This window comes from Pseudonaja textilis, chromosome 1 (genome assembly GCF_049901715.1).
Source record: "Pseudonaja textilis isolate UNSWEBS1 chromosome 1, rPseTex1.2, whole genome shotgun sequence".
In the NCBI taxonomy this organism is placed as follows: Eukaryota; Metazoa; Chordata; class Lepidosauria; order Squamata; family Elapidae; genus Pseudonaja; species Pseudonaja textilis.
Window position 1 is genome coordinate 58013539 of NC_141990.1, and position 12416 is coordinate 58025954.

Consider the following 12416-nt stretch of genomic DNA (forward strand, 5'->3'; position numbering starts at 1 on the left):
TGTCCTCTCTTAGGAAGTTCCTCCTAAATTCCAGGTTCCTTCTCTCTTTGATTAGTTTCCATCCATTGTTTCTTGTCCTGCCTTCTGGTGCTTTGGAAAATAAGTTGATACCCCACCCCCTCCTCTTCTTTGTGGCAGCCCCTCAAATACGGAGTCTACTGATGATAATTTCATTAGGGCACAATCACAGGGCCTCTCTTTGGCAGCCCCTCAAATACTCAGTTAATATCATACTAATAAGAACTGTATTAAGGCACACTCAGCGGCTCCCTTCATCCCACAGGCTCAGCAGTCACCCGAGGGGACCAAATCTGACGGTTTTCGCTCGTTTCGAATCAACTGACCGGCGTTTATCCTGCGCGCAACCCTTAAAAAGTGGGCAGGAGAATGTAAACGCGGGCGTGGGTGTCAGTCGCCACGACTTATTTACGCAGGACCCCACCTACTTCAAGGTAAGAATTAGGCTCTATCTCAGTTATATCTGCGCTGCTCGCAGCTCACCCCACCCAGGCGGTGGCAGTAGCAAAGAGCTCCGGCCGTCCCACAAGCTGGCACCGCGGGGTGGGCGTTCCGTACTAAAGACGGCGCTCAGACTAAGGCCACGCTTCAGTTGCGAGAGCGCCGCCGAGCGTGCGGGGCCGAAGTAGTCAAAGCGGAAGCTCGGGTTTGCCTCAGTGCTCCGCGGCGGGTTTGTTGCGCTCGAAGTTCGCGTGGAGCTGCCGAGACGCGGCACCGCGAGGAGGGTTTCCCCCCCCCGGCCACGTGTTACGACCAGGGACCCGAGCGGAGGGGACCCTCGCTCTTTCGCTGGCCGCTCTTCGGACCGCCTCTGGTGGCGGCCGGCTGGGAGACGCTCCGCATGCGCCGCTCGAGGAGGCGAGTGGGTGAAGAGAAGGGCTCCAAATTCAAACGACGGAGGCAACAGCGAGGAAACCCGGAGGAGTAGCCCGAAGCCGAGCGGACGAGGAGCAGAGCGAGAACCAGAGAGAAGAAAGAAGGTGGCGGTTGGGAGGAAAGGAGACTAAAAACGGGAGGAAAAGGTGGGAAGCCGAGGCGGGTGAGGATCCCTGGCATTCCCTAGCGACGAAACGGAACTCTTCTCCGCGCTTTATTGCTCTCCTGCTGAGGCATCCCCGTGTCGTTTCCTCTCCTTTCCTCTGGAGCCGAGGCTACCCATTGTGCACCGCCATGGTAGATAGGGGTCCTTTGTTAACGTCGGCGATTATTTTCTACCTGTCCATCGGAGCAGCTATCTTCGAAGTACTGGAGCATCCCCATTTGCAAAATGCGGCCGAGGGTTACAAGCAGAAAAAGTCAGAGCTCCTGAAAGAGTTTCCCTGTCTGGGCCAGGAGGGGCTAGATAAGATCTTGCGGGTGAGTCCGCCCCCCTTTTATTTTATTTTTTTTAAAAAAGCTTCTTTCCCGCCATCTCTTTAGACTCGAACAAAATGGGTTGTCTCCTTTCAAATGTGCAATTGTTGTAGGGCGGCAGTTACACTGTGGGCTTGAGCAAATGGCACCTGCAGGAATTAAAATTCGCGCCCTCTCTCTCTCTCACACACACACACCTTGCAATGTGAAAAAAAGAGGGATATGGTCCTCCGAATTGAGACGCGTTTGTTTGTTTTTCTCGGAGAGGCAGGAGCCAGTTCTTTGACACAGTAAAAACATTGTTCGACTCTGATGGCTTTACTGCTAGGTATGTGCCTCTTCCTGCACTGAATTGCACAAACTTAACAAGGCATGGATAACACCCAGAGTCGCTGAACTCTGCTGTAGTGGAAAGTATGGATTTGCTGTGCAAATATTGATCTCTGAAATTACATTTAAAAACAGGTTACTTCTGAAGTGTCCAGATTCATTTGGTTGATTCCCTTACGTTGTGAAAAACCAAGCCGGTCATATTTTAGCAGATTATTATATGCTTTGCTAAGAACACACTGAGTGCCATTTTGGAGCATTTATCTCAATAGCAGGTGCTTTGTTTCCAGTTTCTTCCCCCCACCCCCCAAATGTTGCACAGTAATATTTCCAAAATTTAACATGTGAGCAGGTGAAAATAATGTATTTATGAGACCAATGTGCAAGGGAGGCCTACTTTGTAATCAAATTGTACTTTTAAGTTTTCTTGCAGTTCTTGAATGGTGACTTTTAAGATCATTGCCAAAAAAGTTAGGGTTACAATGTCAACAGGCAGCTAATGGGTATGGGCAGCCTAACCCCATCAACTGCTGGTGCATCTCTGGTTCTCAAAAGGTCAAAGGTGAGCTGTAAAATAATTCACTGGAAATTATCCTCCATGTGGTATGGGTTTTGCAACTTTTTGATTGATTTCATATGAGCCTTTGGATTCAGTGAGATACATCTGGAATGGGTAGAAAGGCTGAAGACTTCAAGAGAGCTTAAGCTGATTGGCTGAACTTCGTAAGGATCTGGAAAACAAAGGATGTGTTCTTCTCTTGATCTTTGTTTTGCCTGCCCCTTCTTATCTGTTAAGCTCCATTAAGTAGGAAAGTTTGTCTGGCACTTGTGTTAAGCTCTGTCTTGCACAGAGGCCAGAGAGTGTAATAAAGAATGCAATATATTTGTTATGACTGAGTGAGTCACAATATAGGCCAAATTCTTGCTGCACTTCTATAGCTTTTTCCCTTTTGCATAGAAATGTTAGTCTTTAGCATAGAAATGTTAGCTGTTCTGCAGTAGCCTTTTAAATAAAGTTTTTCTGGATTACAATCTGATTCTTGTAATGTTTAAAGAATGCAAATCTTTTTTTAAAAGATGTTACATGCTTCAAGGAAAAAACATTTTCATTTCTCCTGTAAAAGAACAACTTGTTTGATATTTACATTACTGTATGTATATATATATATATATGGATTGAATGATTTTATTCCTTCCTAGCATTTGCCAGATTCAGGTTCTGCTTTTAAAATTATAGAAAAAAATATTGTTCACCAAATGCCATACTTTCTAGGAGATCATGTGTTTGAGAAAGGCAGGCACAAGCAATGCAGTTCCAGTACAAATATTCCACCTGTTCTTTTAACTTTTTTGAACTGTGACAAATGAGTACAATCTGAACCAGTTATTGAGTTTAGCCAAGGCTGCATGTTTGTAATATTATATATTTTCCTCTTTCCATTCCTCTCGAAGATGGAGGGGTTTTCTGGAGGTAAGAAGAAAAGAGGCAAATAGTTTTGTTATAATGTATTTATATGTCACATTTTGCATTGTAGCATCATTAACCTTGCACAGTGCTTTATAATCACTGAATTGTCTTAAATTTGGCTTATGTCATTATGGTCATTAATATCCTACTTAAGTTGAGTGAACTGAGACTAGGAGAAATTAGAGCAAAAGTCACTGGATACACCTATAATGTAAGCCAGGGGTGTCAAACTGGCAGCCCGCGGATTAGATGCATCACACGTAGGCCATGCCCACCCCAGCTCCGCAAATGGGAAAAACCTCACAAAACCTCACGTAATGGCAATGTGATGCCATAAGTTTGACACCCGTGATGTAAGCCAAATAAATCTCTATGTCATGATCTGGGAGAACTGATTATGACATATAGCGTGATGTTTCTGTCCATAAAATGAATTTGATGCCTCTGTGTCTCCATATTGTTGTTCAAATTATTCAAAAACTGGATTTTCCTCTTGTCCACTTGTAGTTGAAAAAGTCCTTTATTTCTGGAGTTATTACATTTTGATGCATCAAACAGTGCTACTCTGCTTGCTTGTTTTTCATAGACTTGTATTTTCTTGTCTTACACCCACATGGGAGGATGCTTGGTAGACTTCCAAATTGAAACTCTACTGCTGCATATAGCTGAAGTGATTGGGCACATATATAGAACCATTCATATAGCTGATGGCGATTTCAAAATTTTCAGAATAGTTGCTTGCTCTGTTTAAGAGGCAAATCTATACACTTTGAAGTGTAAGTATTTACATGGAAAGCAAGACGTTCTTCAGAAACCTCTAAAAATGGAAATAATAGGGGATAAAGAACTGGGAATCTATATAGGAATGAAATGATATTGATATTGAATTAATGAATTGAAATATGAAATGGAAATTTATTTAAAGATGGGTGAAATGGATAATGATATGAGATGACATCATATAAAATTGGTGGAAATGAAAGTATGATTATGTACAAGTGATATAATATGGAACCACGTTGCCCACACAAAGAGATGTGTAAAAATTTAAAAATTAAAAACTTTTTGGGAAACAAAAGAAACCTCTACTTCATAGCATTTCCTCTTTTTTCATTGCAGTTTAACAGGCTACCAAATGTACCCAGGAAGTAGGGGAAAAGGCTTCCTGAAGTCAAGTTTCAGTACTACTGACCTTACATCAGTTGCTGCACATATTGCATCATTCTAAATGAAATGAGGAGTCCATGCAGCTTAATTGCATGGAATTTATCATCTAAACCTATGATAATTAAGACCTTTAAATTTGTGTTGCAAGTATGCTTTTTCACACACAGCATGTTTACTCATGTAGTAAATTCTGAGGGGTTGTTGTTGGTTTTTCCCCAATACAAATTGACCATTTGCTTTCCATTTTCATTGATGAAAATTTTGGACACTTTGTATTGGACTAGCTAATACTGTTCTGTTTTTTTAAAAAAGTTCTTAAGTGAATCCAGGAATTCTGCTGGAATGACTATCTCCTTTTCTCTTTGTCAAATTATTGTGCCACACCCATGTTCAAATCCCTAGTAGCTCTCATATGTAACTTGGACACAACTTGTTTCTTGTTTTGCACAATTGCATTCTATTCTGCATATACTGTACATGCTATCTACATTTCTTCACTCCCCCAATTTCTGGGAGGCCTTTATTAGGTTTCCAGTTATATATTCTATTTTTTTAAAAAAAATACTTATCTTCCTCCTATTTTATTCTCAGTTTCTGGGAAGCTACAAATAAGTTATATTCTTTCCTCCCTCCCCCTTAAACTGATTGGTTTCATAAAGGAACAAGTTCAAAATCAAATGCTAGAAGATGCTAGTTTCAATATGGTAGGTGTTCTTCTAAATTCTGAATTTTTGCAAAAAAAAAAAAATCCACTCCTAATTAGTCTTTAATCCTATACCTGAAAATCTGAAAGATGGTGCTTAAATGTAACTAAGTGAATTTCCATGGCTTTCTACTTCACAGCAGGTATTGTTAGAGCTTAGCGTGTATAGATTTGTTCTATGAATTGTTTTAAAAGTTGCTGCTAAATTTTTCTTAATAGATAATTTGTTACATTTTATGCTGATAATGAAGTAACATAGACATAGTTTGTAATGATAAAATGTCCCTATTTTGTGGCTTCATTGAGTCATAAACTAACTTAGTAACTGGTTTTCATTTCCTGTAACACAGTACATAAGAAACTTTTTTTATTCTTTAAAATCACGGGTGTATTTCTCTCTTAAAAGATGTCATGAACTTCTGAATGGGATTATTAGAAAAGATTTTTCTCTATATGTCTGGAGGGGTGGGTTTAAAATAGCCGCATAATCTTATGTTGCGTGTTTATTTTGGATCATATCTACTGATTTTAAAAGGACTTATTATCTAATAAGTATGCATAGGGTGGCTTCCAAAGCTTCCAAGGATTAGGTCATATTTTCTCAGATATATGAAGCATTATCAGTTAGAAATTGTAAGTCCATGATTTTTTCATACAGAACAGTAATGCAGAATTGCTGGCAGAGTGAGATAAGTGGCATATAAATATAATAAATAAATAAAGTAAAATAAATAGTGTATGGAAGATAACATCACAGTTAGCTTATTCACTAGACTAATGTTACTTTTTAACTTAGGCTTAATTTAACTTATTTGTGTACAGTTACATTGGCTGATACTCTGAATGGGTCATGCTACCTGATGTACTGTATGTTTGGGCTCCTTACAAAAATATTAAAGCTTTGTTCCTACTTTTTGAATTCCACAGTTATTTATATTTTTTTTCTCCTTTCCCGCCTCAATTTCTTAACATGTTAAACTCAAGTCAATCAAACTAAATCATGTCATATGTCAAAATTGAAGGTGTCTTTTTAAAAATTCATTCTGAAGAGTGAAGACTTAAGTATAATAACAACATTGGAATAAAAGCTTCTCCAGAAATTTGTTGGCTTTATGTCAAAAATAATTATAAATGCAACCTTGTAACCTCTGATTACTTCACGTTGTCAAAATGTAATTATCATTTGTGAAACTGAAGTGACTGACTGCCTTTAGACATATATTTATGAAAACAATGACATACATTCAAAAATAGAGTAGTTATATCTTACTCTACTGAACAGTATCATTTAGTCATGAATCTTAGCATACAAGTAGTCCTTGACTTACAACCACTCATTTAATGACTGTTAGAAGTTACAATGGCACTGAAAAAAGTGACTTATGACAGTTTTTCCACACTTAATTATAACATCCTCATGGTCACATGATCAAAATTCAGACGCTTGGCAACTGGCATGTATTTATGTCAGTTTCAGTGTCCCGGAGTTATGTGATCCCCTTTTGAGACCTGACAAGCAAAATCCATGGGAAAGCCAGGTTCACTTTACAACTATATTACTAACTTAACAACTGAAGTGATTCACTTAAAAATTGTGGCAAGAAAGGTCATAAAACGGGGCAAAACTCATTTAAAACTGCCTTGTTTAGCAATGGAAATGTTGGGTTCAATTGTGGTCATGAGTTGAGTATATCATAGATGGTTTATATTTTCTTGTATCAAAAGAATTAGAGTCTTTTCACACTTGATAAACTGATGCAATTTACACTTTGTCAGCAGTCAACAACTAGGAAAATGGAACTTGCTTTCTTTTTTTCTGGTATCTCTGTGTGATTGATACTACTAACTAATCAAGTGACATACTTAGAATTTACTCAGAATGTGAGCAAGATAAATTTTCTGAACTTCTATAGTAACAAGTTGAATGTACGCCGATCTATCTTAGTTTACAGCTTTGTTAGTTGATAGGAAACTTGCTATATACCACTAAAGCACTTTAGTCTGCCTCAATTTCTGTCACAGTCTCATTTGCATATTGCAACACTTCCCATTACATCTTGCATAAAATTAATACAGTATTGCATTCCTTTTCTCTCCATTTCCTGTCTTGTATTTTTAAAATAAGGATGTGTTTGCCGATTGTTCTTTTTTTTTTTTTTAACATGGGTGTACTTAAATTTGGTTAACTTTTTTTATTGTGGTCTGGCAATTATACAGAAGCAAAAATATATTACTAGTGTTTAATTAAACATGCTGGGGAATAAAGAAGCAAGCAGGCAGCCATATAATCCATTCGTTTCTTGGAGCCTAGCTGGCAGACTTTTCCCTTTTAGCAAAAATGAATAGGCTAGGGTTTGTTTCTCAGTTAGATAAATTGGTGAAAGGATCTTTATTAGCATTGTAAAGGAAAGGACCTCAGTGATGGTCAGAATAGCATGGGAATGGGAAAACATATAAAAAGGAGGAAAGAGAGACTATCATATTGTCATGACTTACAAATTGATAATTTTTAGAGGAAGCTGAGTCTTCTTTAAAGTAGCATAGCATTGAAAACTTATTTTAATACACCTCCCTGTCTTTCCTTTAGGAAATTATATTTGATTATTATTATTTTTAAAGTATGCTCTATAATTATGGTTCCAGTCTTATGTGAAAATGTAATTGTAGAAGAGATAAAGAACCAGTTTCCCTTCAGGCTATCCCTTTCTCTAGTACAGGTATCATTCATGACTGGAATAAAATCTTCCCTCCAGAAATTGAACAGCTTGGGTTTTTTGTTTGTTTGTTTTGGTTAAACTTGCAATGAAGATAATCAGCTTCAGTCCCGCTCTCTGCCCACAAGTTGTTGGATGATCACTTCCCCTCTTGTGTGCTACAGTGCATGTTATCTGGCAGGGCCAAGGAGGAACAACACTAGCATAGATCTTATCCTCTTTCCTCTGTATGAGTTGGGCAATAAGTAACTGATCTAGAATTGTTACAAGATTATTTCATAAGATAGGTAGTCATTTGATTTTGATGGCATGCATAAAGTCTGTTTCAACCCTATACCTAAAAGAAGTTTGGTTCATCCACGATTCTTATGAAAGCAGATTACATGTGGAAAGTGGGTGTGGAGCCAAGACCATTTGGAACCTTAGCCTTTCTCCTGACATGTTTGGCATAGATACGTGAAGAGAAAAGACTGTGAGCTTTTACCATGCAGCTGGATAGTAAAAAGCAGATTTTTTTCTCTATGGTGCAACTGTGCTTAAGACATTTGTCCTAGCGTATTGTGAAAACTACAAACCTTCCATTACTTATGCTCATTTATGAAATTAACTGTGAATATAACTTTATTTTCCATTAATCTCTGGATTCCATGAGAAATCTTGTGATGGATCAGGCTATGTACTGATGTCGTGAGAATTCTTCTGTATTGCATGAAATCAAGCCACTGAAAGGTCAGGCCATGATGATCTTGTGTCCCCTTTACTAGTCTTTGTAAGTTTCTCATTAGAATAGCTATAAAACACTTGTCAGTATTGCCTTCCCCAACTCCAAATTGGAAGCATGTGTACAGATAAGTTACAGAGGTTTATTTTGTTGACATAATTTAAGGAGAAGCATCTACTGTTCCAAAGAGAAATGATTCTTTTAAAGGGTTAGCAAACCTTCACGCCAACTCCTGCCAATCATCTACTAAGCTGAATAAATCCAGAGCGGAGCAACTGGTATATTACAAACAGTGAATTAAGGACAGTGGTTTTCACAGCCTTTTAAGATAGATTGACATACCATACTATTGATTGTCTCATTTGGAATTAGGCTGCAGGGTGGGGAAGAAGTAGCTGCAGCAGCTACAGTTAATTCTAAATGTGAATACTGTAACATATTCGTAGTTTAAAAAGAAGAGGATGCTGTCTTTGATAAAGCATTTTCTTGCCCTACATTTGATTTGTTTCTGGGTATTGTTAATTTTTGTTTAAAAAATCACAAAGTCAGGGTCTCGAGTAAATGTATGTTGCATCATGAAAGTATCTTGCATTTCCTTGTTGGAACTGGAGTAGAATATTTTTCCAAACCAAACCTGAATAACTCCCATTTACAATTGACTATTGCTGCTATCTGCTCTATGAAGTCTACTCCTTTTGATTATATACAATCAGTATAAAACGTTGGGGGAATATTGCATCATAGAGCAGTTTTGCTAAGCTTTTAGAGATTTCTCAATGTTACTTTCCCAATTTTATACAATTAAAATAATGTTAAAGAGTGATACATTTTATATTTAATTAAGATGTAAAACTAGTATAAAATATGTGTGACAATAATAATCCATGAAATATTTAGGCAGTATTCAAGTTTTCATTTTGCAGACATCTTAAGAATTTATATCCAAACCTCCTCCAACATAGCTGCTTCTTGGACTGAAGTCCCAACAGCTGCTGTCTCTTTTGTGACCAGCAAACTATTGAGATGATCACTTTTCAGGCTTTATGATGCAATAACTTGCAGCTGCACTTGTTTCAAAAGAAGGGTGTTCCGTTTTCAGTGGTTATTGGAAATGCAACTTGGCTAAGAGAAAGAAGTTTGTGATGTTTACTTTTTCTTTAAAAATAGATATGGAGACTATTACAATAGGAGCAAAGTGAAAAGGAAAAATGAAATCTTTTACTTCAAGCAAATGATGACCTGTTTAAAAATGTGAACAACAGGTTTTCTTTTCATGCCATCATACATACAAATATCTCTTAATATAAATATAGTCTCCTTTCTTGGAACACATGTTGGTAAGATCTGGTTGTATGTGATTTATTAGTGTAACATACAACTATGTTAATTATATAATGAGCTAACCACAATTTGTGTGAAGTATGTTTTGGTGCCAAAAATACTATAGTCATAATCAAGTATTCAAAGCAGGGCTATTAATTATTTCGTTGTTATAAACTGCTTTAAATATCCATGCTTCCTTTATCAGTTAAATTTTATTATATATATTAGCTGACTTTTAATTGGATTGTGGTAGGAACATCTATTTGGAGGTTCGCAGTGCTATAGAGCAGGCTTGTTTTTCTGTTGACCTGTCACCTCTGCCTGCACACCCTAACGTCCTTGAACTATATTCTGTTCATGGATAAGAAATTGAGGTCCAACTTATAATATTTCTATTTATTGCTATTTCTCTCTAACATCCCAGTCAAAAAATGTGAAAGGTAATGCACAGTTTTAAGAAATTTGCTAAAAATTCTTGGTCTGAACTGAGACTCCACCAAATGGCTCCAATGGATAGAAGCCAAACAGTTTTATCAGGAAAGTTTCTTGCAGACATTTACTATAAGTTGGAGCTCCTACTACATGGATATTGGCGCTAGAATATCTGTCAGATGTCATAAATACCTCAAAGCACTTGAATAATGTTATCAAAATGCAGGTGTGAGCATGATGTAAATTACAAAGTAATTGTGTATTAATGCTAACCATGAACTCAGGGAACAGAAATAACTTTCCTTGACCATTCTTCCCTGAGCACCAGAAATCTGTTAGAGGAGAAGTATATTTGCATGAGCTGAAAGGTTCTGTTTTGTTAAAGCAACATTTCTAAAGTTTGGTGTAATAGTTAATTTAAATAGAAATTTTTAGAGCACTACTGCTTTTAATTTCTTCATCTGAATTTCTTGGGTACAAAGTACAATGAGATTTCTAATTCGCTAAAAAAAAACTATGAATGCTAGTGCTGATTTTGATTCTAGGGTGGACACACAAGGCTTAGAATACAGTTTAGTGTCCTGTCCTGTGCTTTATTTCTCTTGCTTATTTCTGGGTATTGAGCGGAGAGCAACTGAATGAGGAGTAATCTTTTATCTAAATTATATCATTAATTATAGGTAATAAAAGTTCTGTTATGTATAACACATACTTAATTTTATGAATAACAGTTGCCTTCATTTCGACAGAATATATTCTACATATTATTTTTGAGGGACTTTTATGTTATTAAGAGATGAGGAATAACTATATTATGAAGGACTTGGAGGTATTCTTTCTTGGCTGTATTCACCCACATATCACACACACATACACACACACACACACACACACACACACACACACACACACACTGCATATATACAGGCCTTGAAGTATAAAGTTCATGAAAACAGAATTAGATGTGTTTATCTCTGCTATATATCCCTGCAAAGATGCTGATTAATGCTGGGAAAAGACTATGTTGAAATTATTTTACTTAGAATAATATATTTTACTGAAGGCAAATGAGAGCAGCTATTAACATATGAAAGCAACAGAAGGAAAAAATATAAAATGGCCTTTGTGCAGCAATTCATATATGGATTAAAATTGATTGCATTTGTGCTAATGAGCAATGATGCAACTGCAGTTTTACTGTTAATCATGCACAAATTACATCAGTATGAGAATATTGACGGATAAGCCTATTCCCCATGCTGTGATTTCATTTGTGTTGACAAACAAATGTTTCTAAATGTAATATTTAAAGGTGGTAAAATAGAGAAATATGAAGAACTCCATGAAATAGCAACCAGTTTTGTATAACCTTGTTTTTATAGGTTGTTCAAACATGTTTCCTTTCTATTTAATTATTATTATATTATAATTATATGGAAACTATATTTTCTTTAATCTTGCTTAATCTACATAGGCCAGTTAGATGCAGATTTTCTATGAAACTATGAGCTTATTTGTGTTTGTGTGTGTGTGTGTGTGTAGGGAAGGAGAGAGAGAGAGAGAGAAAGAGAGAAAGAGATTATATTTACAGTGGCCCATACAAAATATATTACTTTTTTCTTGTGTGTCTAGCTTTCTAGAAATTAAAGCCCAATCCTAAGCAAATGTAATTAAAGAAGCTTAGCCAGAGAAATGTGCATAGGATGGTTTGTCTTAAAGATATAGCTAAAACTGCAATGATAAAAAGTGGTCTAGTGCTTTAAAAAAAATCTATCAAACTAACAGATTTCTTAGAAATGCTTGCAGGAACCTAGAAAATTATATGGAAGGTTTATATATAATGCTGTACAATACAGAAAAATTGACCCATTTCCCATCTGCTTGCCATCAAATTTCATAAATTTCAAAATCCCACTCATGATTCATAACTTGTTAATAATACATTCTGCCTTTTTTAAAAAAAACTTACTTTAAAATTAGTATCTGGTAAGAAGACTAGTTATCAAGATAAGCTGTTGTCTTCAAGAAAGCTTGTAATTTATTAACAAGAAGTAGCTTCTGTGATTTGAGGACAGGAAGAGAAAGCAAGTTCAGTCTTACTGAGAAGCATAAAATAGAGATAACTATGTTTTCCTTAGTTTCTACTTATTTGTTCTGAGATAATGCAGGTAGGTCAAAAGTTCAGAG

At 36.7% G+C, this 12416-nt stretch overlaps 1 protein-coding gene across 1 annotated transcript in view; it reads left to right on the forward strand.

Annotated features, from left to right (window-relative positions):
- Positions 1-573: 573 nt before the first annotated feature.
- KCNK5 (potassium two pore domain channel subfamily K member 5) overlaps positions 574-12416 on the forward strand; it is a 31477-nt gene continuing 19634 nt past the window's right edge. The window contains exon 1 of the mRNA XM_026695592.2: positions 574-1374. Coding sequence (XP_026551377.1) covers positions 1189-1374 — 186 coding nt within the window. The 5' untranslated portion in view covers positions 574-1188. The remainder of the gene's footprint in view (positions 1375-12416) is intronic.